This window comes from Vombatus ursinus, unplaced genomic scaffold (genome assembly GCF_900497805.2).
Source record: "Vombatus ursinus unplaced genomic scaffold, bare-nosed wombat genome assembly UNPS02009205.1, whole genome shotgun sequence".
Taxonomy (NCBI): Eukaryota; Metazoa; Chordata; class Mammalia; order Diprotodontia; family Vombatidae; genus Vombatus; species Vombatus ursinus.
Window position 1 is genome coordinate 57,474,822 of NW_020948983.1, and position 27,720 is coordinate 57,502,541.

The 27,720-nt window shown below is 41.1% G+C and overlaps 1 protein-coding gene across 1 annotated transcript in view; it reads left to right on the forward strand.

Annotated features, from left to right (window-relative positions):
* SMAD3 (SMAD family member 3) overlaps positions 1 to 27,720 on the forward strand; it is a 165,214-nt gene that overhangs the window by 125,194 nt on the left and 12,300 nt on the right. The window contains exons 2-6 of the mRNA XM_027851976.1: positions 5,993 to 6,186; positions 6,370 to 6,504; positions 8,756 to 8,830; positions 14,065 to 14,115; positions 25,959 to 26,171. Of these exons, the coding sequence (XP_027707777.1) occupies positions 5,993 to 6,186; positions 6,370 to 6,504; positions 8,756 to 8,830; positions 14,065 to 14,115; positions 25,959 to 26,171 (668 nt within the window). The remainder of the gene's footprint in view (positions 1 to 5,992; positions 6,187 to 6,369; positions 6,505 to 8,755; positions 8,831 to 14,064; positions 14,116 to 25,958; positions 26,172 to 27,720) is intronic.

Below are 27,720 nucleotides of genomic sequence, written 5' to 3' on the forward strand. Positions count from 1 at the left end.
GAAGGAACAAGCTTTCAAAGCCAGGTCACCCAATTTCTAATCACATCGCTGTGGCTAACTCATCAGAAGTACCCCATACAATTTTCAGCTTCTATTTCCCTATCTGTAAAATGGGGATATTAAAGCCTGCCTTACTATGACATGAGGTTGTTATAAAGATCATAGGTCATCCTGTGTGTAAGTTCTTTAAAAGTTGAAAGTGCCCTACAAATACAAAACATTATTTTTTTTTCCAACCACATATCCTGATTACCAGCCTGTGCAGTGAAAGGTAGAAATAGTGTAATAGCCTGTTGGAATAGTGCTCTTGTCCTGTCTCTCTCTCTACCTACCAGCTGTTTGGGGCAGCTATGTGGCATAGTGGATAGAGCACTAAGCCTGGAGAAGAACCCGGGAAGACCTGAATTCAAATCCAGTCTCAGATACTTATTAGCTGTGTGACCCTGGACAAGTCACTTCACCCTGTTTGCCTCAGTTTCCTCATCTGTAAAATGAGCTGGAGAAGGAAATGGAAATGGAAAACCACTCCAATATCTTTGCCAAGGAAACCCCAAAAAGGGGCATAGAGAGTCAGACACAACTGAACAACATCATCAGCTATGTGACCATCATGTCCAGGGTAGGGTGACTAGGAATGTGGTGCAACTTTAAACCTTGAAGCCATGTAAGGGGTGGGGAGGGGCGGTCAGTTGAAGGGACTTGGGCACATTCAGCCTAGAGACTGGGATGATACCTGTCTTCAAGTATTTAAGGTGTTCTCACGGGGAAGAGGGATTACATTTTTTTTTTTTGCATGGTCCCAGATAGTAGAACTAAGAATAATAGAAGTTGCTGTGGTAGACTTTGGCTGGATGTAAGTTGTTAGAAAGTGAAATGGGCCACCTTAGGTAGTAAGTGCCCTGTCCCTGGAGGTTTTTTCAAGAAGAGGCATTGCATGACTCCTTGTTGGGATGGACTAGGTGACCTCTCAGGGTCCTTTTCAACTCTGGGATTCTAAGTTGTTTTTTGAGTGGTTCAGATCCTACTTTTGACATTTACCAGCTGGGGGACCATGGCAAACAACCTAATTTCTCAGTGCTTCAGCTAACTTATTTAAGACTAGAAGTCATAGACAAGTTGCTGATCTGCATTGGTGGAGACATAAAAGAGCCTGTGATTCTATTAACGTGGCTACAACTTCCATTGGGTTATACCATGACTCGTCTCCTCCTTCTTAACCATTTCAGTCCCTATTTCTTTCTGTTCTGTCCAGTCAATGCTTCTCCATGCAGACCAGAGACTTACCTTTTAATCTTGAAGGATTTAATCCTAGAATTAGTTTAGCTCCAGAATTCAACCTGCCCTGAGGACCTGTTGTCCTGATTGGGGAGTGCCTCTTGGCACTGCAGCTAGGTTTGTTCTTGCTTTGTACCCTCTGCATCATCGCCTCTCTAGCCAACTCTTTTCAGTCTTTAGCCTTACCCTGCTCCCCCCACCTATAATTCTGGAACTACAATCAAAACAAGATTTCTCTTGCTACAGGAAAGGGTGGGTCATTGTACTCACCTGTGGCTCCACTCACTTTTTCTGTAACTTTCCAAACTAAAATAACCTTTCCTGGACACCACTCCCAAATATCTGATGCCTTCCTGTATTAGAATCTAAGTTCCCTGAGGGCAGGGAGCATGAAAACTTTTGTATCCCTAGGGCTTAAGATCTAGTGCTTGGCACACCGTGTAACTGCTTAATAAATGCTTTTTCATTCATTCATCATTCATTCACTCATTTCCTGGATACTAGCATAACACTCCCATCTGTCATCCTTAGTTCTTCATGCATAACTGACCCGCCTCCTGTTCTGGTCATACAGATCCATGATAATGATTGTTTTGCTAATTATCACATGCACATCATCATTTGTAGCATGCTCAGTTACAATTACTATCTTTTGATTGTCCCTTGGATCATCTGTACTTTGGTTTCCTTGTAGGTCACATTCTACAATATGATGTCATGTTGAACCACTGAGATAATATTGGTGTTCAAACAACAAGCCTTTGTGACATGGGAGCAACTTGATTCATTGGAACCAACAAAACAGATAAATACCTAATATGCCCTCCATAAAGACCTGAACACCCTTTATTGGAAGAATATTAAGCATTTACCCAGGGCTGATGGCTGTGTTTGATTTCCATTTTTTGTTGCACAATCTCTCTGCCCCTTGGAAAGCCAAGATCCATTTGCCCTCTGCTTCCTTCCCCATCACTTTCTCACAATTTTCTTTTAAAAAAAAAATCTTTTTTTTTGGGAGGCAGTTGAGATTAAGTGACTTGCCCAGGGTCACACAGCTAGTAAGTTTCAAGTGTCGGAGGCCAGATTTGAACTCAGGTCTTCCTGACTCCAAGGCCAGAGCTCTATCCACTGCACCACCTAGCTGCTCCTAAAAATATCTTTTAATAAAATATTGAGTGCATTAACCTTCCTCCCCCTTTGAGGGCTGGCTGTGTTAGCTTCTGCTTCCAAGTTGTTTCTCTGGGACCCACTTCTTCCTACCCCCTCTTTTTTTTTCATTGTGTAGACTTTGTAAACAGGTACCAGGCATTCAAGGAACAATTGGCCTTCCCCCTGCAGGGAGGTTGCAGCTGTCCAGCCAACTCAGGCTATTATCGTAGTCCAAAGAGCAAATGTGGTGGTCAATTGCCCTAATCCATGTCCTGAGCTGGTGCTTTTTAAAAGAGAATGAGTTGGACTGAGTGCTTCATTCCTCTTGCCCACTGCACACTCCATTTATGCAACTCCATGACTGGAAGAACTCTACTACTGTGATTCATTTACCGTTCACATTTCCTAGTCTGTCTGTTGTCCCTGTATCAAAAATGTTTGCAGACCTGCTTCCTTCATCTGAGGTTCCATTGGCCAGCAGAGGTAGTGTATAGTTGTATCTACCAACAACGTTACTGAAATAAGATAACAATAGCAACTCATGCTTATATAATGCCTTAAGGTTTGCAAAGTGCTTTACAAATATTATCTCATTTTATACTTACAACACCCCTGGGAGGTAGATGCTGTTTTCCTCATTTTACAGATGAGGATACTGAATTTAAACAGAATTTAAGTGATTTGCCAAGGATCACAGCCAATGAGTGGGCTAGATTTGGGCTTAGGTCTTCATGACTCCAGGTCTAGGGCTTTATAACACTGTGCCACCTAGCTGCTTGAGTGTCTATGAGACTGTTATAGATAGCAGCTCGGTGGCACAGTAGATAGAAAGTCGGGCCTGGAGTCAGGAAGGCTCATTTTCCTGAGTTCAAATCTGGTCTCAGACACTTACTAGCTAGGTGACCCTGGGCAAGTCACTTAACCTTGTTTACTTCAGTTTCCTCATTTGTAAAATGAGCTGGAGAAGAAAAATGGCAAACTACTCCAGTATCTTTGCCCAAAAAACTATAAATGGAACCATGAAGAGTCAGACACAACTGAAAAACAACAAAACAACAATACACACATTGGAAAAATTATATATATATTATTAATTATTATTATATATAAAATTATATCTTGTTCAGAGACACACATACACACACAATTTTTTCATGTACTTTAGTGTTGTCTTCCCAGTTAAAGTTTTTAGAGTGCAGAAGTCAAATCTCATACTTAATGATTCATTCGTTAATCTAACAATTATTTGTGTCTCTTGCATGTAATATATTATGCTAGCATGTGTATGCATGTGTGTGTGTGTGTGTGTGTGTGTGTGTGTGTGTGTGTGTATACCAATGATAGGTAACAGTTCTTGCCTCCAAAGAGTTTGCAGTCTGGTAAGAATCACATATGTCCTACACAAATAACACCACCACCAGGCAGAGGATGGCATAAATCCCTTTTGCTCCTCTCACCCCTATCCACACCAGTACACAATGGGCACTTAATCCATGCAGCCTGGGGAACACTGGGTTTCGCTGTTATAAGAGTCATTCAGCTTCTGGCTGTGACAATTACCAGCTACGTGGTCTCATTTATAGGGGTTGCAATAGCTCTATCAACAGGTATAAATAACAACAAGCACTTACTACCTGTCAACCTTTGTGCTAAGTGATAGGATACATATAAGAAGAATGAAACAGTCCCTTCTTGCAGAGAGCTGAGACGTTCTACAGGGAGAGACAAATGCATGTAGAAATATAAACAGCGTAAGTAGGAAGTCAGTAAATACACACATACAGAGGATATCCCCAAAGTCTCAGTGTGGTTTTAAGCTACTAAAACTTCGAGAGAGAGAGAGAGAGAGAGAGAGAGAGAGAGAGACCCTGTGTGTGTGTGTGCGCGCGCGCGCGCGCACTCTCCTCCTTACAAAGCAGACATCTCAGGTGGGCTCTGCCCCTGGCTTGGAACTGGTAAGAGGAATGTGTATCTACCACATATAACAACAGGACCGAAGCAAAAAGTTATACACAGTCTAAAAATAGGATTTTTTCACGCACCCACATCCCCATCTCCCCAACCCTCCATTGGCTCAGGGCCTTCTGGTAAGGGTGGTATTTGGATGTTGTTAGAACAGACTTCTCAATGATAGTAGAGCCTTGTTTCATCTCCTTTTAAAGGCACAGTGACTCACCACTGTTTTGTTGAGATCAAAGTAGCCATGCGCCCTTGGACAGCTGGGGTAGCCAGAAGTGTTTGGTCACAGGTTGGAACAGCTTTTATGGCTAAACTACCAAACTTATCCATTCACAGGAGGAAAGAGGGGGCTGGTTATCTGTAGAATGTTTAGCCTGACAGAAATGTCCAAGGATAAAGAATGGAGTCTTGTTTGGATTCTCTTGCTCTCCGTCTTCCCACTAGCATGTCCCCTTTGCTTCTCAAACCTTTCCCAGGGACTGCAGAAGCATTATAGAAATTCATTCTCAATTTGACCTGAGAAATGTTTAGCATGAAAGTCCCTTTTGATGATCTTTATCATGAATGTTTTTAAATTCTAAAAAAAAAAAATTAACTGACCATTCTCCATCTCAGAATCAAACCACGTGTGTTGGTGTGTTCTAATACACAGTAAATTCTTGGAGTAAAAAGTGTGGCAGTTTGTTGATTGGGACTTGAAGACAGCATTTGTACTTAGGTTATTATTTTTGGAATGTGGAAGCTTTTTCTTATTTTAGCTTTTATTTTTATCATTTTGCTTTATTTGAGCCCCTCCTCCTACCGACCTTGGACAAATCCTGGGCCTCAGGCCCCTTATCTGTAAAATGAAAGTCTAGGACAAGATTATCTCTCAAGCCTTATCCAGTGCTGCTGTTCTAGAATTCTGTGCTCTTGATGTCCCCTGCTGCGGCTGTTCAGTCATTTTCAGTTGTGTCCCACTCTTTGTGATCCTGTTTGAGGTTTTTTTGGCAAAGATACCAGAGTGGTTTGCCATTTCCTGCTCTAGCTCATTTTACAGATGAGGAACCTGAGGCAAGCAGGGTTGAGTGACTTGCCCAAGGTCTCACAGCTAGTAAGATGATAACTGCCACCTCCTACTAGTATGTGTCTATGTGTGAAATGAGTGTGCATCTCTTCCCAACTGGTTTATGTCTCTGTTATATAGACTTACACAATCATAGATTTATAGCTGGCAGTGACCTTCAAGGGCACCTGGTTGACTCTCCTCACTTTAAAGATGAGGAAATGGAAGCCTAGAGAGATTAAATAACTCTCCGCAAATTTACCTGGGGAGGGAGTAGCAGAGCTAGGATTTGAACCCAGGTCCCCAGGCTCCAAATCCAGCACTCTGTGCTACACTACCCTTACCTGCTGTCCTTACCCCAGCTTAAAATATAAACTCCCTGCCTTAAGGCCAGGGACTGACGAGGACCCCCCCCTCCCCCTGCCAACGTTCTATGCATAGCCTAATGATGAGTAGGTGCTTAATAAGTCCTTATTAACTGATTGATTTTTGAGAAATGAAAACCGCCACAATTTGAGAAGGGCCAAGCCCGAGTCTTAATTGCCATTTTGTTTTCCTGCACAGATCCTTGGATGGCCGACTACAAGTGTCTCACCGCAAAGGGCTGCCCCATGTGATCTATTGCCGCCTTTGGCGATGGCCGGACCTTCACAGCCACCATGAGCTCCGTGCCATGGAGATGTGTGAATTTGCCTTCAATATGAAGAAAGATGAAGTCTGTGTGAATCCCTATCATTACCAGAGAGTGGAGACACCAGGTACCATCAGGGAACGGGGGGACCTGTTGAATTCTGCTCTTGCCGATAAGATATGGAGTCTGCTTCTGAGATGATGTGTGCGTGTGTGTGTGTGTGTGTGTGTGTGTGTGTGTGTGTGTGTTTTAAATTCTCTTGCCCACTTTTATTTCTTTATTCCCTGACCGTCCTTTGTTTCCTGTGCAGTTCTACCTCCTGTGTTGGTCCCAAGACACACAGAGATCCCAGCCGAGTTTCCTCCGCTGGATGACTACAGCCATTCCATTCCAGAGAATACGAACTTCCCTGCAGGGATCGAACCCCAAAGTAATTACATTCCAGGTACATACCGTCCAGAGGGCTGCTTGTGTTCTCTGGCCAGCTGGGGAAAGAGCCTGGAGCTCTTGGGAGCCTGGCCAGGGCGATGTGGCGTAGAAATAAGATGAAATTTTCTTTCCCCTCAAGCCCCGCTTCTGCCCCTACCCCAACCCCCAACTCGATCCCCTCCTATTTGGTAAATGCTTGGCCTGCTGGTCGGCTGACTCATCACCGCATCTCCATTGGGAGGGGCCAGGCTCCCCTTAACTCTGTGAACACTAATGATGCTTTTCTTGGCAGGGAGGAATGGTGTAGACCTTTCCCTTTTTGCAGTCATTTATTTTGGAAATGGAAATAGAAAAACGCGGCATTTGTGTTGCTCTAGCCCTACCTCCCTGCTCCTGCCAAACCGTTTTCAGGGTGTCTCTGATCATCCAAGTGCTCTCTGTGATGGGGATAAGTAATAGTGGTTTCCAAACTATGGGCCTGAGGAGAAGAGGGAGACTGGGGAAGAAGGAGAGTTAAAGAAAACCCCTCCACAGACCCATGAGTGACAGCATTCTCTATGCCTACTCTGTGCCAGGCACTGTGCTAAGCACTAGGGATACAAAAAAGAGGCAGAAGGTAGTCCCTGCCCTCAAGGAGCTTACAATCTAATGAGAGAGACAACATGAAAACACATATATACAAAGCAAGCTATATACAGGATAAATAGGAAATAATTAGCAGAAGGAAGGCGCTAGAATTAAGAGGGGTTGGGGAAGGTTTCATGTGGGTGGTGAGACTTTAGTAGGGACTTAAAGGAAGACAGGGAGGTCAGTAAGTGGAACAGGGGAGGGAGAGCATTTCAGGCATGGGCAACAGCCAGAAAAACATGGAGGGTCTTGTTTGTGGAACAGCCAAGAGGCCAGTGTCAGTGGATCAAAGAGTTCATGTTGGCGGAATAAGGTGTAATAAGACTGGAAAGGTATGTGGGAGCTAAATTATACAGATCAGTTTTATTTCACTCCCAGTTAGTTTGAATTTCTTGGACTTGAGGGACTTATTCCTAATTCAGAAGACCCATGACTTCATCATGTTGTCATCTCTGGGAAACTTAGTGGACAAGATGTCTGAATTACTCTGGCCAAATGTTTCCTTACCTGGTGGTCAGCCTTTGCTGATGAACCTCTCTGACTTTAGCTAGGTTGCCCTTTGCGTGTCAGTTCAGCTCAGGTCAAGTGCAAAGCCTGTTCAGCTTAGAGAGGACCTACCCCAGCTTGTGTTTCATTGGCTCAGCCTGTTGAGAATCCAGGATCATCTCCACATCCGAGTGAGGCACCAGCATATGACTTCCACAGAAGGAAGCTTGAGTATTGCTTTTAACATACACTGGGCTTGGTTCAATGTCAAGCAAATCAGTCAGTCCACAAGCATTTATTAAGTGCTTACTGTGTGCCTCACATTGTCTCACAGTGTCTGGGTGTACAAAGGCAGAAAGGGAAGCAATCCCTGCTGTCATGGCGCTTGTGTTCTCTGGGATCTTGCAGGTTGGTCACTGAAATCATCAGAATTTTCCAGCTTTCCATTTTCAGATCCTTAGTTCTCTTACCTCATCCATTCAGCAGATTTTGGAATACCTACTCTGCTGGGTGCTGTGGGAAATGCAAAGAAACATATAAGACATGAATTCTTCCATGCGGGATCTTTTATTCTAGTGGGGGAGGCAAGACACAGATGCATCAAAGGATTTGTATGTGTATGAATAAACATTAAAATTATGAATAATGTAACGTAAGTACTTGCTAAGTGCCCAGTGAGGAGGATAAACCATAAAAACTATACAAATTTAAAGGATGAGAGAGGAGACCATGGGATGGGATTTTGAGGGAAAGGTTCCTACAAGAAATAGTTCTTGAATTTGTCCTTGAAGGATGGACAGTTTGGGGTTAGATCTTTAAAGAGTTAGGCATTCAAGATAGGAGCAGTCTCAATGAGCAAGGAAATTTAAGATCAAATTGGAGAGATAGAATGTATTCACAGCCTACTGTAGCTTAAGTCAGCTTATGTTAATGCAGTTCGGCACACACTCCTTTGGCAGCTGCCACATGCTGCTGAAGACATTGAGTACGTCACCAGGTCCCACTATGGGCTGCTGGCTCCACTCTCGTCGGGAGTGGGGAAGCATTAGATTGAAAGGTCGAGCATTGTAAACCAGGTTATGTGGAACCCTAAGACTTTCCAAGATACTGAGATCATCTAATACCTCCTTTACCCTCTGCTTTTTGATCCCCAGAAACCCCACCCCCTGGTTACCTAAGTGAGGATGGAGAAACCAGTGATCACCAGATGAACCACAGCATGGATGCAGGTCAGTCACTCGGAGGTTTGACTTTTGGCTGTGCAGTTTGATTGTAAGTCTTCATAGAATTTCAGCACTAGATGAGACCTAAAAAGATAAGTTAATCCAGCCTTTCTCCTCACCCCATTTACGATGACATGCCCAAGATCACGTAGAGAATTAGTGATAGTGCCTGTACTACAGCCGAGGTCTTGTTACTCTTACCCTTTCAGTGATACCACACAGTGCCCAACTGTTCTATTTCAAATAATGTGAAGGAGCTCCCCACTGGTCAGTGTTACTGAAGTGGATTTTAGAGGGACTAGATCTGTGTAGACATGTATTTCACTGACATGGGGAACTCCCAATATGGAAAACTCTTTCCAAAGATGCAAATCTTTAACTATATAAGTGTCTTAGCTGTCTGAAGGCATGTCAGGGGGAGGGTAGATAGATTTAAGGGGAAAGGGTCTGTGAACTTGGGTGGGAAAAATTGCATCTTTATTTCAAAATAATTGGTTTCCTTTATAATCCTATATATTTTATTTACTTTTATGCATCTGAAAACATGATTCTGAGGAGGGCTCCATAGGCTTCATCAACCTACCAAAGGGGTCCATGACACGCAAAAAAGGCTAAAAGCCCCTATATTTGAGAATACATGTGTATGTCTCCAGTTGCAAGAGTATTAAGTTGTTTTTCAGTCATGTCCAATTCTTCATGATCCCATTTGTAGTTTTCTTGGCAAAGATACTGGAGTGGTTTTCCATTTCCTTTTCCAGCTCATTTTACAGATGAGGAAACTGAGGCAAATAGAGTTTAAATGACTTGTCCACTATCACACAGGAAGTATCAGAGTCTGGATTTGTACTCAGGAAGATGAGTCTTCCTGACTCCAGGCCCTGTACTCCATCCATTGCTCCATTTTCCAGCATATGCATGGATGTATATGTCTCTGCATTTCAAAGTAAGATGAATGAAAAATTCCAAGTAAATAATGTGAAATATAAAGTAAAATACAGCCACTTTTTGATAATCTGACCTTTTATCATCCAAAGCCATGGCTCTATTCCACTTCCATTAGAATGAAGTATGGACTTGATTGCATCAATTTTTTTTAACCCCCAAAACTGGGAGATCACTACAGACTAGGATCAGATGCATAGTGTTGAGATTTGAAATGGACACTGAAGGATGTAAAATATTCCATTTAAAATTAATTTAAAAACATTTATTGATGCTTTAAAAAATCTTTATCATTTCACAATGGACACTTCCCTCCCTCCTCTCTTACCTGCCGTGAAATCCTTCTTCAAAACAAAGAAGTACAGTTGAGTAAAACAGGCTGACATATCGACCACGTCTGGCCTTAAACACCCTATTTCACAACTGCAGCCCTCCACCTCTATAGAGAGGAGTCCCTATTAGACTTCTGAAGTTAGTACCTGTCACTGCATCGACCAGAGGTCTGATTTGCTTCCGAGTTGTTTTCTGGAACATCACTGAGATCATTGTGTAATTTGTTTTCTTCCTTCTGCCTTGATCTGCTTCATTTCATGCAAGTATTCCCAAATTTCTTTGAATTCTCTTCCATCATTTCATTTATCACAGTAACATTTCATTACATTTATGTATAGCAGTTTATCCAGCTATTCTCCAGTTGATGCAGATTAGTCCTGCACTAGATTTTTTTCCCCCTTTCCTTCTATCTGCACAAGATTTCAGCAGTCAAGAGAGAGGGTTGGTGCCTATTCCACACAAGGAGAATGACGTGAGAGAGTGGCAGAAGTGGGAAGAAGCGGTGGATATGGACCAGTGAAGCTGGCTTGGCCAGAGCAGAGTTCCCATAAAGCAATAGAGGGAGATGAGGTCGGATAAGTTCCTAAACAAACAGTGTGTCATGTAGTGACCAAGTGAGGAAGATGTTGGATTGGCTCCTGTATTCCTGACTTGAGGAGCTCAGGCCAGTTCTTCTACTTGAGCCGTGTCTCCAGATGTTCCCATGTCATTTGTAATGGGGCTGAATTGGCTTCTGAGCAGTAACTTCTTGAATTGAACCTCAGCTGCCACATATAACGTGTTTTGCTTTGTATGTGGTTATGCAAGGGGATGGAGCCAAGTCGATGTCATATCCTAATAAAGGCAGGCGTGCCTGGGCTTTTTGCACACACAGAGACCAGACATTGCCGAGTCACCCTTCTTCACGCACAACTGAAAAGAGGCTGGCTTTCTGTGTGGTTTCCAAAAGAAGGAGGAGGGAGAGTTACCTTCCTTCTGCTGTAATAACTCAGATGAGGTAGGAAGGGCATGGGTTTACTTGCTGAAATCTAGTGCTAGGCATCTTGACACCATTGATTTTCAGTGCTTTCCTTAGCTGGCAGTGTGGACAACATCTGGAATGCATAGAAAGCCTTCCTGAGTGAAATACTAAGTGACCGCTATGAGCCTGCAGCTATAAAATGTTGGCACATAAGGCACCTCACTAACCAACATATGTCCAAATGTCACATTTATTCTAACTATCTATCCTTTTCTTCTTACCTCAAAAGCAATTCTTCATTTTTGAAGGATGGTTATTTTTCTAAAAATTAAAATTAAAAAAAATCACTTTTGGGAGTAGTGGTTGCATTTTACCCTCTCTTCCCATCTTCTCATCTCTTAATCCCTTTTTCTTAATCCTCTCCATCCTTTCCCCCATCCCCCTCAGTGTATTTAGAGGGCCCTGTTGCTCATATGAAACACTAATGATTGCCAAAGTTGGAAATTGTTTTGATGATTATATGGAAACAACACCAGAAAGTAGGTCCCTCTCCCTGCCCCCCACCCCATTCTCTAGTCACTGATTAAAGCTGCCTATAAGAAAATCAATTTAGATGGTACTTTAGTTACCAGCTACCCAAGGGCCTGGTTTTCTGGACAGTTGATGTATGAAGAGGTAGACACTCAACCAGAGTTGTCCTGTCCATCCATAGTAGGACCACATCCAAACCATTCCAGATCATTCTCACAGCCTTCTCCAAGCAGGGTTTGCCCCTGAGCAGAATGATTCAGGCTGCTTGATACACCTTTCAAGAAGAATTTTAACCAACTCACTTTGTTTTCTTCTTACTTCAAGCTTTTGTCCCTGGTCATTAGTTCCACTCTTTAAGAATCATCATAGTGGGAAAATTATGCCTTTGCATCTTCATCAGTTCATTAAAGGATATCACTCATGTCCCTTGAGCTTGGGAAGTACTCACATTGATAGATTACTTCTACTGAGTATCCTCTCTCTAGGACCCCTCCCTTAGTGGGTATCTTAAGTATTTAGACTGGGTACTCATTAAGGAGATTATATACTAAGTCCAAGTAGAAAAATGGAAATTCTCCCCTAGCCCACCACGGTCTAAACTAGTGGTGATGTTAACATACATCATGTTATTCATCTAACAACAAAAAATGGATATTTAATTTTTATTATGTATAAAATATTATGCTAATTACCATGGGAGATATAAAAAAAGTATAAAACACACACCCTGCCCTGAAGGCATAAATAGGTGAGTCAACCGTACAGGAAAACAGCAGGCCACAGCAATAGATAATGGCTGATACATATAGTAAGGACTCTAAGGGTTCAGAGGAGAATATTCATTTTATCTTCATAGGGTTGAGTGGGCATTGAATGAAATTGTCATAAGTAATTTTGTAAAAAAAATAAATAAATAAGTAACTTTGCCTAGATTCTAGGAACAGATGAGCGATACTCAAGACCTACAAGTACAATATTACTTTATTAAAGTATGACCTTGGTATTAGGGTATTAGGTTACTTTTTTTTTTTTCTTATGAAGTCTAATTAGGACTAGGAGGAGTGGATTTAGATTTGTGCATGTGTGAATGTGTGTGTGTATGTGTGTACACATGGGTTCATGTGCCACATTCCAGTGTGATCACTCAATTATATGCCTTCTAAGGCACGTTTGTGAGTTTTCTGAAACCTGAGATTGGGATTGGAATTTCCAGATGCCTGTTGATAGTGTTTTAATACACCAGGCAGGCCAACCAATCAGAAGCTGTGGTTGTGGATAATTGAGAGGGCTGCTGTCCCACCTGCCTCCTAATCCAACCTCTGGCTCACTGACTGGGTGCATGGGTATGGTGACCATATGTTCTGTATTTTCTGGGACAGTCCTGATTTCAAGCAGGAAAAAGTATATTTTTATTGGGTCTTTGCAAAGAGAATATCCTTTTGTCTGACCATGTGTTCTTAGTTTTGGTTTGGAAAATACGGTCCCTGTATGTATGGCTAAGTTCCCACCTAATCTTCATATTCCTTTTGTCAGCAATGAACAATAAGAATTCCCTTTTGTATGTATAAGAAAAGTGCCCTACAGTTAGAGCTGCAGAGGTCATGTATCCTGAGCTCTTTTATAATATGTGTTAAATGTTCAAAGATTGCCCTTTTCTGACCTCGAACAATTCGATTCAGCTGGGAACTCATTAGGCATCCATAATGTGCTAGGCACTGTGCTATGTTCTGGAGACACACAGACAAGAATAGAAATTGTCTTTGCCCAACAGTGTCTTGTATTTTACTTAGAGGGGGAGAATATATGCATAGATAAGTAAATCTTAGCTAAGCACCACTTATAAGTATTTTATGCATACACACACTCTTATGTACATACATAGAGAGAGAGAGAGAGATGACAAGATGCCTGTATTAGGTAGGCCTTGGTGTTCTGATTCATGTCTGGATGGGCACTGGAATAGTCTCCCAAAATATTGACTTCTGTAAAGAAAGGGGAAAATGAAGCGTTTTATAGAGTGAGTTGTTGCAACAAATAAATACACATATATGTATGCATGTGTGTATATTCATGTATTTATACACACATATCACAGAGCATTGGGGGTGGGGCATGTGGAATGCTAACAGGTGGTAATATCAGTAAAGGCTTTATAGACAAGGTATCTCAAGTCTTAGTGCCATTTTAAGTTTTGATCCCTTAAAAAGGCACCAAGACATCTGTAGTGCCCTATAGAAGTGGCACTGGAGCTAAGCCTTGAATAGAGCTAGGGGTTCCAAGAGACAGAATTGAGAAGGGAGAGCATTCTGGGTAATGGAGACAGTCTGCACAAAAGCATGGACTGGAGCTGGGCTATTGTGTATGGAGAACAGCACTGGTCAGGCCAGCTTGGTTGAAACATCGAGTGCTTGAGATGGAGTGATATGGAATAACTCTGGAAAGAGAGATAACAACTTTGCTTTTGCTTTTGCAGGTTCTCCAAACTTATCTCCAAATCCTATGTCCCCTGCACACAATAATTTGGGTAAGTATTTCTTCCTTCCTTGATTTCTGCTAAGATGAATCAACCCCCGCTGACTGGCCAGGGAGAGCCATAGTGATGAAAGGCTCATATACTCTACACCAATGCAATTGTCCTTATCAATGGCCGTGAAGGTTTCTTGTTACAGTGATTCTAGAGTCATGCGTGAAATGGGAAAATTGAGACCTGGGGTTCTAGGAAAGAAAACCATATGCTGGGTTATATTTCTCTTGGGCATAACAAACCACAACGGGTAGGTGCAGTCAGACAAGCAGAGGTGTGTGGTTAGTAGTCCCACAGCCTGTTTTTCTGTTCCTCCTCCTCCTGAGCTGTTAGGAAGATATTCTGGGTCCATTTAGACAAGCCCCTCTAATTCAGCAGCCCTCTCTCCCTCCATCGGGATGCAAGCATTTTTCTTTATCCTTTGTGACATACACAATAGAGCCTACCCCATATGGGGGAGCCTGCCTGGTAAAAACTGAACTAGATCTCATCCAGGGGCACAAATCAAATGTGATATCACTTCACTTAGACCTCAGAAAGGATATTGTTGTTTGGGTTCTGAAGATCTAGAGCAGGGGTTCTTAACCTGGACTCAAAAATCTGAGAGCTGGTGGGGAGATTTTAGGGGGGTCCCTGAATTTGAATAGAGAAAAGGAAATCTTTGTTTTTACTAACCTTTAACTAACATTTAGCATTTCCTTCAATTACTTAAGAAAAAAAAAAAAAAACAACCGTGCTTCTGAGAATGTGTCTATCCATGGGCTTCACCAGGGAGTGAGTACTCAAGGGGAACACAGTGCACAGAAAGGTTAAAGGCCCCTGGTTTAGAGGTGAGGGAAAAATCCTTTCAGTTTGGCTCTAGGGAAGCCAGTTTACTAGATGTTTTTTAAGACAGATTTTTCTTTGTTATTCAGTTAAAGGGAGAGAGAGAGAAAGAAAGAAAGAAAGACTTTGGTTCCAGGTTTAGAAAGTTGGTTACCCTGGCTTTTGGATCTCAATTGGAATCAAATTCAATACGTTATTAATCATGGGGGGCAAGGGGGTAGTGACTTAATATTTATAACTTATAGTAGGGGAGGACACTTGAAAACCAGGCAAGGGCAGACAGTGGAGGGTAAATGAAGGTAAATACAGATGTATATTCCCTTTCATCCAACTCCTCCCACGCAAATACTCAAAAAAAAGTTTAAGGCAGACTGAAAAGTTGAGTGCTGTAAAATATGACAAGGATATGGTTTAACTTCTTTGTGCAAATGATTTCATTGTTAGTGTTGGGCGTTGCACAGGGAAAATCAAATTCCTGATGTGAAAGGACTGTAAGAATTATTAAAAACAAACTCTCCAGACTAGAAGCTATCTTATGCCCATGAAATTAAAGACAGAGATTGTGAACTTGACTCTTTGCTTCTAGTCTTTAAGTCTTGCTGTTTTAATTTTAAGTCTTGAATATTTAACACTATGCATAGAGACCAGTTCTTTAAGAAGGGAAAACAATTTAGCAAGTTGGCACTGGTTCACCAGAGATTGTAGTTTTATTAGCACTTAGCACAATACCTGGCACATAATAGGTGCTTAATAAGTGCTTGTTGACTTTTTAAAGAAATACAGTTGAAAAGGCATTGTTTTCTTAGGAGCAACTGGGAGAACTGATGCCCACTCAGTGATTTATAGAGCATCGTTTTTCCTAGCTATTTCCTCACGTCATTCCAAAAAAGGAATTAATTTGAATTTCCCTCCACAGTGTGCAGAAAAGAAATCGGAGTTGTAGAAGGAACATCATTTAAAGTGTTAGGATTGGAGGGGTCTTGGTGACATCTTGTCCAATGTTTCTCCAACTCTTTGTTCTGTGGAACCCTAGGGTGCTGCAAATCAGTGCAAGGGGTTCTGAAGGAAAAAAGTGATATTGAAAGTTAGTACCACATAGCATGTATGTTCATTTCATGTGAAAAACCATTAAAGATTAGTCTAAATTGGTCATATGACCAAAAAGTTGGTTTCTCATGGGCATAGAATCACTCAGTACACTAAATAATGTGTGAAATAGGGGCAGCTAGGTGGTGCAATGGATAGAGCACTGGCCCTGCAGTCAGGTAGACCTGAGTTCAAATGTGACCTCAGACCAAAAACTTGACACTTACTAGCTGTGTGACCCTGGGCAAGTCACTTAACCCCAATTGCCTAAAAAAGAAAAAAAAATGTAAAAAAAAAATGTGTAAAATAGAATCATATTATGTTATATCGTGTCATATCATATCACATGTCACATGACATCACATGTCAGCCTGAATCCATAAACTAATTGGTGTCTGTTTCTTTTCTTTAAAAAAAAATGTTTAAAAAAATTTTTTTTACCAGTCCTATCTATGGTCAGTTGGGTGAGCCTAGGAAAATTGAAGAGACGAGGAAGCAAAGGGTTAATGATCAAGATTCTTATAATGAAATAAATACAGTGTCTCTAAGAGAATATAATAAATCCTGACGAAATCTATTTTTATGGGTTTTGTTGTTCTGTTACTTCTAATTTATGCTTTCTCTTAGTGATCCTGAGGTCCAGCATAGTTATGTTACCAAATTTTTTAAAAAATAGCTAAAAAGAGGAGATGACAAGATGCCTGTGCCAGGTAGGCCTTGGTGTCCTGATAGATGTCTAGATGGGCATTGGAACAATCTCCCAGAATATTGGCTTCTCAAGGTAAAGGGGAAAATGAAGCATTTTATAGAGTGAATTGTTGCAACAAATATTGTTCCCAATTATAAAACACCTTGATTGCTAACACATCCTTCTCACTCATCAAGTTATTAATAGCATTGTTAAATTCAGAATAACATTGATCTAAAAACAGAAGATAGTCTAACAATTGGCTTTATGTTATCTTGATGACATCTAAGGTCCTGTCCAGCTCCGAATCATGATCCCATGATCTTATTTGTTGTCCTACTCATGGGTTGAAAATGGCGCCCTGTATGTCTGTATTAAGATCACAAGATCATAGGTTTAGAACTGGAAGAGACCTTAAAGGACATCCAATCAGACTCCCTTATTTTATAGGTAAAGAAACTGAGTCCCAAAGAGTGTAAGGGACTTGTCCAGGGTCATACAGCTAGTGAGTGTCTCAGTTAGGATTCAAAACTCATGTCTTCCAGATGCCAAATCCAGTGGTCTCTCCACAACACTGTCTATTAAAAACTGAATGTTCGGGGGTGGCTAGGTGGCACAGTGGATAGAGCACTGGCCCTGGAGTCAGGAGGACCTGAGTTCAAATCGGCCTCAGACCAAACACTTGACACTTACTAGCTGTGTAACCCTGGGTAAGTCACTTAACCCCAATTGCCTAAAAAACAAACAAAAACAAAACAAAAAAAAAACAAAAACTGAATGTTCACTTTAACATGTGCAAATCTTTTTTTTATCATCAACAAAATGCATGGTACAGAGAGTAGATATTAGATGACATCCCCCCCCCCGAAATAACTAAAGCCATCCTGCTACTTACTAGGAATTCCAAAGCATGAATTCAGTAGGTATGTATGAAGTGTCTACTTTGTACACAGTTTGTAGTAGGAACTTTAGCCTTACAAAATGATGCTCTTGACCAGGGGTGGGGAACCTGCTGCCTTTTATTGGGAATATAATAAATATAAAATTATATAAAATATTTAAAAGAACATAAATAAAAGAATAAAAGGATTTGTTCTGTGAAGTTTGGATTCAGTCAAAGGGCCACACTTGAGGACCTAGAGGGTCACATGTAGCCTTGAGGCTGCAGGTTCCTCATGCCTGCTCTTGACACTCCCATCCTTTCCCTTTGCTATCTTCTCCCCATCAGAACCAGAAGTTGTCAGTTATTTTTATGAGGGGGTTAAGGAAAATGTAGTTTTCCTAGACTGTCCTGATTATTGCTGTCCCCTCATCAGTGTGCTGGTAAATGTTTAACAACTAGCTCGCCAGAGAGAAAATAAATGTAAGCGTGACACACTTTAAAATTTAATCTGCATTAGCACCATTTTCTCTATCACTTCCTTAAGTCTAGACAATCAACAAAACAATAAATCAAGCCTTGGATTTGCAGTTTGCTCATTTCCAAGAGTTAAGTGCTCACATTGAAAACTTAGTTAGCTTTCAGGATCTAGTTTGAGGTTAAGCACACCCCCACCACCCACCTCTATTCTGCTCCGGATTCAAACACTAATAGCCTCTCCCTCCCCTACCCCCATGCCGGGCTTCTCTCATTTCCTGAATCAAAGCAAGCTATCTGACATCACAGCACCGTGCAGGGAAACTGAAGGGGTGGTGGTCTCAGTAGAGCACTGTCAGAAACCTAGCAACGAGTCCTGAAGCATAGTAGGTGCTTGGTAAAGAGTTGTCAGATTTGATTGAAAATGAGGAAATGGCACGTGATTCTCCTGCTCTCATACAAAACTGGTGTGTGTGTGTGTGTGTGTGTGTGTGTGTGAGAGAGAGAGAGAGAGAGTGTATGGGAGAGAGAAGTGAGAGAGTGTGTATGTGTGTTCCAGATTTTCCAAAGGGTATAATTGGGGAGAAAAATGGGGGAGAGAGGAGGAAGATTAATGATCTTGACTGAGAAAATCCTTCCAGGTGAGTAAGTTGTTCCCTGGCTGTTTCCTGGAGAACTTTAGGGATATATGTTAATGCTTTGAACAAATTTAGGTATCATTTAATACCCTGAAGCAGCACTTTATTAGTGATAGGAAGGGATCAGTGCACCTAGCCAGAGGCCCTCAGTGTCCAGTGAACAGCTTACTTGCCTGAAAGGGAAAAGTCCGATCAGCGCTCTCCGTTACATAAGAATTCATGTTTTGGCTCTCCCCAAACATAACTGAGAATAGGTGCTTAGAAGATTGGACACTTAATGGTACAAATGGGATGGAGTTTGGGGAGGTGGAGGGAGGAACAGTATATGACTTCTGGGCAAGTTATTGCATTTATTCAAACTTTTGCCAGATGGATTAGCGTTAGATTCTAGGCTCTAGGAGTAAGTGGAACATGGAAGTGGCTGTCTTGTTGCTTTTTTTTTTTTAACCATCTCCTCTGCCAAGTTTGGCTTCTGTCCTTGGTCCACTGGTTGCTTTAGATTTTCACATTACAATATATTTCTCCCCTTTCCCCCTCCCTCTCCATCCCCCTCACCCCCAACTGGATTTGGTTCATTTACAGATGTTTTCAATAAAAGTTTCAGATGCCAAGTGTTGCCTTCTGGGTTTTATTCTTTTTTTTTTCTTCTTTAAACAAAACAGAGCGTATGCCAGTGCAGAGCTGATTTCAATATTGAGGTCATTCAGTGAGTTTAACCTGGCAAAGGGCCAGCCCTAAGTTAAGGCACTCTGTTGTTCTCAGTGGAGAAGTCATGTGATCTGCACTCTAGAGAGCACTTGGGTGGCTCATTGTTGACTAGGTTCAGTCATCCTAAATACTTCTCCTTTGGCAGAATAAATTAGCATCACTGGGGCACAAATGGACAGCCAGGAGAGGGGAAAGGTTGCAGGTCGATCTATAAGTAGTCAGAGATATTTGGGAGATAGTTTAGAGGGAAGGAAGGACGGTGCTGGAGAGAAGAAAAATTTCATCATGGGTCCTCAGGAAGTGTCTGGGAGTAGTCCTTCTCTAGAAGTCTGGTCATGTTTCGAAACAGAGGTTAACTAACCCAAATAATACTATCTCAAAAAGCAGCTGTCAAACTTTTCTTTGGCTCAACTACACAGCTCCCCAGAACTGGCATCTTCCTTATTAAGTGTCAGGCTCCTGCATTACAAATGTTTTCCACTAGTTGCTTTGATACGGTGCTGTGTTGTCTGTTCACCCTGTCCTTGGGAGATGCAGGGATGTTTGGTGGAGACCTCAGATCTGCCTGGGAGGGCCCACTGTCTCGAGCTGCTGTTATGATGAACTCTGAATTCTGAGATGTCCTAGACTGTTGGTCCTCCAAACTAACATGGGTGAGGGGCATTGTTTCAGTACTGGGTCAAACAAGGAAGCAGGCATGGGTGTGTTTGGCTCTGCTTTTTCATCTTTAATGGAGTTAATTGGCAGTGGGGAACTAATTATGCTTCCCCTCACCCCACTGGCCAAAGTCCACGGTTCACGAAACCAGAGGCTAGGCTGGCAGGAGTGATCTGTTCAAGCAGATTTTAAAGACACTTAAACTTGGCCGAGAAGCACAAAACCACAAGATCACAGAGCTAGAAGAGATCTTAGAAAATCCAATCCCTTTCTTTCATGGCTAGCAAACTGAGTTCTGGAGAGATGAAATAATTGCTCTAGGTCATATACCCAGTGAGAGGCAGAGCTAGGGTGAGAACCAAGTCAGGTGAAATGGGGATTCCCTTTCTTCCCCCTGCTGTCCATGATGTCTGTTCTCCATGGAATTTGGCTACTTTGAACATTAGAATAGCCATTTTTTATTAAGCTTATACTTAAGCCATTAGCCACTAGCCATTTTTAATTAAATTTCAAAACAGTATAATCTACACATTGGTGAAGGCATGGCTTAGAAAGTAGCTTGTCTCATCATGATCCTTAAATAACAAGTAACTTGTTTGGCATACTCTCTACAGAGACAACTAGGTCCATTCCCTAAAAGCCAGACCACCAGGTATAAGTTCCAGAGGATGTCGCTGTTTCAGGGCAGGTTCCTTTCCCCAATACTTCTGCCTCTCCCCACTCCTTGGACTTCCATTGTTCCCAGTGGAGGGAGTCCAGTACTGAGCAGCATCAGAGAACTCTGGTTGCCTTACTTTAACATCAGGGGTTCTTAACCTGGGGTCCTTGGACTCCTAAGGGATCAATGGATAGATTTCAGAGGGTCCATAAACTTGGATGGGGAACAGGATTACATCTTTTTTCAACATAATTGATTTCCTTTGTAATCCCATGTATTTTATTTCATGCATTTAAAAACCTCCGAAAAAGGAGTGTATAGCCTTCACCAGAAGGAGTCATGCCAAAGGGGTCCATGACATGAGAAAGTTTGAGAATCTCCATCTTATATCACAGCTGTGTCACCTTACTCCATCCTTGGAAAGATATAGGAATGGAACAAGGATGACTCTTATATTTTCCAAATTGATGCCATGGAAAGAGCAGACATACCCAGGACTATATGATCAGTATCAGAGCCAGTGAATCAGTCAGTAAGCAATTTATTAAACTTACTGTGTGCTAGATACAATGACAGCTATTGAATATACAAAAATAAAAAGGAAACAATTCCTGCCTTCAGGGAACTTACATTCTATCAGGAGAAACAGCATATCCCAAATGAGAGCCCAGGTTTTTCCGAACTCTTACATACTTCTTCCCATTCATGTCATGAGATTTTAGGTATACAGACTTTATTGGAGTCAACCACTTGAGCTAGAAATGAAATTGTTCATCTTTAGTTGGCAATCCATGAAGTTGTAGCCATTGAAATCTACTAAGACCCCAGTTGGTTTGGAATGTTTTCCAAATCAGACTTTTTAGTTTTTTAAAGCTTTTAAGGGGGTTAGGGCTTATGTTCTAGTCTGGTTATTTCCCCCAGAGTAAAAGTACTTTTACTTTTTCAGTCTGGTGAAGGTTATGTACTCCTTTTCAGAAGTTTTTAAATGCATGAAATAAAATACGTGGGATTACAAAGGAAATCAATTATGTTGAAAAAGATGTAATCCTGTTCCCCATCCAAGTTTATGGACCCTCTGAAATCTATCCTTTGATCCCTTGGGAGTCCAAGGACCCCAGGTTAAGAACACCTGATGTTAAAGTGCTATAGGGGGCAGAGAAAAAGACTTGAAGCTAGTACCTGAGTCTCACCCAGTGTGAAATTCTCTTGTTCTTTCATGGCTGGGCCACTATCACAGGATCAGGAACTATAGCTCCTGATATAGAGAAACTAAATGATTTTAAGATAAAACAAACCTTTCATAGAACCTTTATGAAAAACACTGTTTATGGCACATAACATTTTGCAGTGACCTTAGGCTGGTAGTTTAGAATAAATCTGTTGCACATCTAGTTTACCTGGGTTTCAGCAAAGCATTTGATCAGGCCATAATATCCTGATGGACAGGATGAAATGTCAAAGGACAAATGACCATATAGTCATTTGAATTTAGAACTGCTAAATGACTGGATTCGAAGAGTAGTTGTTAATCAGTTCATGTTACCTTGGAATGAAGTCTTTAGAGGAGTATCCTAAGCATCTGTCCTTGGCCTTGCGCTGTTGAACATTTTTATCAATGGTTTAGGATAAAGACACAGATGGCAGGCTTATACAATATGCAAATGACACGAAGCTTCAAGGGATAGCTAACACATTGGATGACAGTCAGTATCCAAAGAGGGAGAGAAACAGGCTAGAGTGTTGGTCCAAATTAAATAAAAAGTTGAATAAGAATAAATGTCATGTCCTACATGTGATTTCAGAAAACTTTACAAGTATGAGGTGGGGGATTAGCAGTTGGTCTGAAAAAGATGGTAGGTGTTTTAGTGGATTCAAAGCTCAATATGAGTCAGCAGTCCAATAGGGAAGCAGCCTTTCAACATACACACACACACACACACACACACACACAATCTGAGGCTGTATTATGAGATGAATGATGTCCAGAATAAAGAAGGTGAGAGTTTCATACCCTGCTCTAGTCATACCACATTTGGAATATGGTATTCATTTGTGGGTGCCACACTTTACAAAGACCATTGGTAAGTTGGAAGGTGATGAAGGACCTCGAAGTTATATCATGTGGGGATCAATTGAAGGAACTAAGAGAAGATTAAGGAACTTGAGAATATTAAGGTGTGGATGTGATAGTTGTCTTTAGGTATTTGAAGGGCTATCATGGAAAAAAGGGAATAGACTTGTTTTGCTTAGCCCCATAGAATAAAACTAGGAACAGTGAGTGGAAGTTTTGGAAATGTATATTTAGACCAAATTTAAGGAAAATCTTCTTAATGGTGAGAGCTCTCCAAAAGTAGAATGAGAAACCTTGGAATCTGGTGAGCTTCCCCTCCCTGGAGACCTCCTTCTGTTCAAGGTGTAGATGGTCACCGTTTGTCAGTGATGTTGTAGTGAGGATTTTTGTTCGGGAATGACCAGGTGACCACTGAAGGTCTTCCCAGCTCTGAGATTCAGTGAACTTAAAGTTTTCGTTCATTAGGTATGCTACTGAACAGTTAGCACTTCAAAGACCTGTAGCCCAGGTCTTCGAGGAACCAGTTGGGGTGATGTCAAACACGCAGGAAATGATATGAGACTTTCCCAGAGAATGCTTTCTTATTAGAGAAGAATCTCAGGAGATCTTGTCCAACTACCACTTCTGCTGCAAACAAATTAAATGATTTGGGGCAAGTAAGTCACAGAACTCTAGTCCTCTGGTAGGGTTGAGACTGGGCTTCAGTTTCCCTATCTGTACAATGAAGGCATTAGACTGACCGCTAAGATTTCCTTCAGCTCCCTCCTATTATTCTGCTACTCTCATTTAAGGCAGGATATAGCTGAATGGTTCAGACTGTTCATGCTACAAGTGTTCATAGAACAGGGAGGGCATTAAGGGGGTGAGCAAATGGAAAAGTTCTCATGGTGAATATGGAATTTGAGTTAGTGTCTTAAGCACAGGTTGGATTTGGATAAATTGATTTGGGGTGAGGGGGAGAGAGCACATTCCATCCATGTGGAAGGATCAGGATGAATAAACCTAAAGGGGAAATAGTTTGCTTGCTTGTGGCCTGGCGGGCTAAAGCAGTCGATCAGTTAACAAACATTTCACAATTGCCAATCCACCAACAGACATTTGTTAATGCACCTACTCTATGTGCCAGCTACTGTGATACAAAGTCAAAAAAAAAAAAAAAAGAAACGATCCCTGTTCTCAAGAAGCTTATACCCTATCAGGTGAGATAACATGTACATATTATATAAGCACATAAAGAATATTTTTTTTAAACTAGGTAGTTAAATACAAGATAGGGAGGGAAGGCACTAGCTGTTTGGAAATATGCCAGTCTATGTAAAACTTCAAGGTTTTTTTTTTGTGGGGCGACACTAGTGACTAGTGATCAGGAACTGCTTCATGTGGTGGTGCTTTAGCTAAGCTCTGAAGAATCTAGGGATTCTAACATGATATTTGGGAAGAAATTAATTGAAGTAGGGTAGAACTACATTAGCAAAAGGTCATCAGAGCAGTTAAATTTCTTCTTGGGCAAGAAATGAGTGTGGATAACTTTTGGGAACCTTGGAAGAATGACTAGAAGGCTGATTTATGAGAAGGGCTAGGGTGATTTTACACTCATATATTACACTAACAACAAATTTACACAATTTTACACTAACTACATTGAGTAGTTAGTAGGACCAACCAGAGCGTACTATATCTCCCTGCACCAAGGATGGCACGTTACCTTTAATCTCTGTGATTAGGCTGACTGGTTCTCTGAAGTGACTGGTGCCATTAACCAGTAACCTGTTGCCTTTATGTATACCTCAAGCGCTACTTCAGATGAGACTTTGTAGGCTAAAAAATGATCTGATAAATGAGATCAATATCTTTTCCATAATATTACCTTATATTTGTAGCATGTTTTATGTTTTTCAAAGAATTTCTGATATTGTCTCATTTGATCTTTGCAACTTTAGTATCAGGAAAGGTATTGATAGAGTATAGGGAAGCCTTACCACAATATATGATTCATATGAGATGAGTTTTATTCCCATTTCACAGATGAAGAAACTGGCCCAGAGTGGTTTTTTTTAATTAATTTATTTTGATTTATCAACAATCACTCCATATGCTATTAACTTTAAAATTTTTCTCCCCCTTCCTCCCCACCACCCTCCCTAAGACAGCACACAATCTGATATAGGCTATACATACACATTCCTATTAAACATATTTTCACATTGGTGATGTTATAAGTAAGAATTAGAACCAATGGGAGGAACCACCAAAAAGAAGAAACAAAACTCAACAGAAGAAAAAAAATACTATATAGTATGCTTCGATCTGCATTCAAACTCCATAGTTCTTTCTTTGGATGTGGATAGCATTTTCCATCCCGAGGCCTTTGGCGATGTCTTAGATCCTTGTATTTCTGAGAAGGGTTAAGTTTATCAATATTAGTCATCACACAACATGGCTGTTATTGTGTACAACGTTCTCCTGGTTCTGCTCACTTCTCTCAGCGTGAGACCATACAAGTCTTTCCAGGTTTTTCTGAAGCCAGCCTGTTCATCATTTCTTATAGCACGATAGTATTCCATTACATTCATATACCACAACTTGTTCAGCCATTCCCTGATTGATGGGCATCCTCTCAATTTCCCCAGAATGTTTTAAATGAGCTGTGTATGCAAGGTCGCATAGCAAGTTTGTGATAGGACTGGGAGTGGAACCCAGTCTCCTGATTATCAAGTGTTTATCAAATAATTATCAGTTTTCTTTCTTTCTTTCTTTTTCTTCCTTCCTTCCTTCCTTTCTTTCTTTCTTTCATAATTAAACATAAAGTTAGTAACCATTGGAAAAAAATCCAGATATACAAACAAAAATAAAATAGATTGTCCATGAACTTATAAACTTTCCAATACATATGCACAGTTTGCTTAAAGGAAAAGTATACATTAATCTTAATAAGAGTTACACAATCATTCCATTTCTGTATCCCTTTCTGAACTTCTGAAAAACTCCTTTTTTCCCCCTCTGGATTTTGTTACTATCATCATTATTTTCATAGTATTACTGTTTTTCTTTCATCCCTCTCCATTACTTTGTACACGCTTTCTCATTTTTTAAAGTAATTCATAGTGGCCATAGTGCCCAATGACTTGCTTTATGTCCTTTCGTGTCTTGTGCAGATCTGCAGCCTGTCACGTACTGCGAGCCGGCCTTCTGGTGCTCCATCTCCTACTATGAGCTGAACCAGAGGGTGGGGGAGACTTTCCATGCCTCTCAGCCTTCCATGACAGTGGATGGTTTCACTGACCCATCCAACTCGGAGCGCTTCTGTCTGGGTTTATTGTCCAATGTGAACAGGAATGCGGCTGTGGAGCTCACCAGACGACACATTGGTAAACACATTCCTCAGTTCCCTGCCTGCCTTCCTAAGAGCCCCTTCCCACAGTAGGCTGGAGCTGTCTGTCCCTGGGAGGCTTGAGCAGAGGGGCTGTTTTCTGGGGAGCAGTGGAAAGTGAGTGTCCAAGTCATTGCTGCTTCCTTGAGAAAGTACAAGCAACATCAATTCCTCTGACCAGGTTTCCAGCCTCATACCCCCTGTTCTCTGGGAATAGTCCTTCATCAATGATTGTCTCTGCCTCTCCCCCTGCTCTTTTCCTTTCTTTTCCTAGATACTTCCACCTAAAGATATAAAATTTCTGGAAATTTTGAAGGCAGGAAACAAATGAATTTATCTTGGGGGGAAGAAATAGATGATGGTGAAAAATGTAAATGTATACAATATGGGTTGGGTTGGGGTTTTTTTTTTGTTTATTCTTTAAGCAACAGGTGATGCACATGGTGTTACAGCAGAAAGAATTTTAGATTTGGAGTCAAAGAACTTGGGTATAAATCCTAGTTCTTACACTTTCTATATTTTGTGACTTTTGGGAAAGACATTTAACTTCTCTGGCCCTCAGTTTCCCCATCTGTAAAATAAGGGGATTGGATTAGATGACTTCTGAAGGCCTTTCCATCTGCAAATCTGTGATGATTTGACTCTTTACAGACATAGTCACATAGTTGAGAAACGTAAAAAATGTATCATGCATGTGTATAATTTGATTTACTTACAAAATTACCATTATATTTAGAGATATGAAGGCAGACAGAAAAGAAGCCAAATTGGGGAAAACATTTTAATATATGAGTTATGTTTAAAAAGCACAATTTCTGAAGAAAAAAAATCAACTTGATTTTTCTAGGCCTTAACATCTCTATTTCCATATTCCCCTCTAGCTCCCTATTTTCACCTCAGACAGTACAGTTGCCCATCTGCCTTCCTCCAACAACTGTACAGTTATCCCTTCCACATCGTGACTACAGTTTCAATATATATTGTGGATTGGCATAAGAAACTAAATGGGAATTTTCGGGGAGTTTTGCAGAAGCCACAGACGACACGCAAAAGCCAGCAGATGACACAGAAAAAGTTTAGAAACTCAGAAATGCAAAAAATATATGTATAGTATTGTATCACATCAACATATTTAATCTTTTAATACCATAATAATTCAGACTTCTCTGGTACAAAGGGAGGGCCAAAATATTTTACGTGGATTTTTCCAGATCACGGAGGTGCCAAGGCCCCAACTCCCTCAATGTAGAAGGGATAACTGTGTTACGGTCCTACCCATCAGCATCTCCTATGTCCTCTAGATGCCATTCCAACAAAAATGACAAAACAAGAGTGGTGAGAATAGGAAGGACAGAATGAGTACACGAAGCTTACTTTATGCCAGCTTTCTTCATTTTTGATATGCCCAGTGCCCCCAGTATGTGACTAGGGTTTACTTCTCTGATCTCTTCCTTATTGTTCTGAAGGAATACAAATAGTGACCCTTTCCTATAGGAGACAGAGAGAGAGAGAGAGAGAGAGAGAGAGAGAGAGAGAGAGAGAGAGAG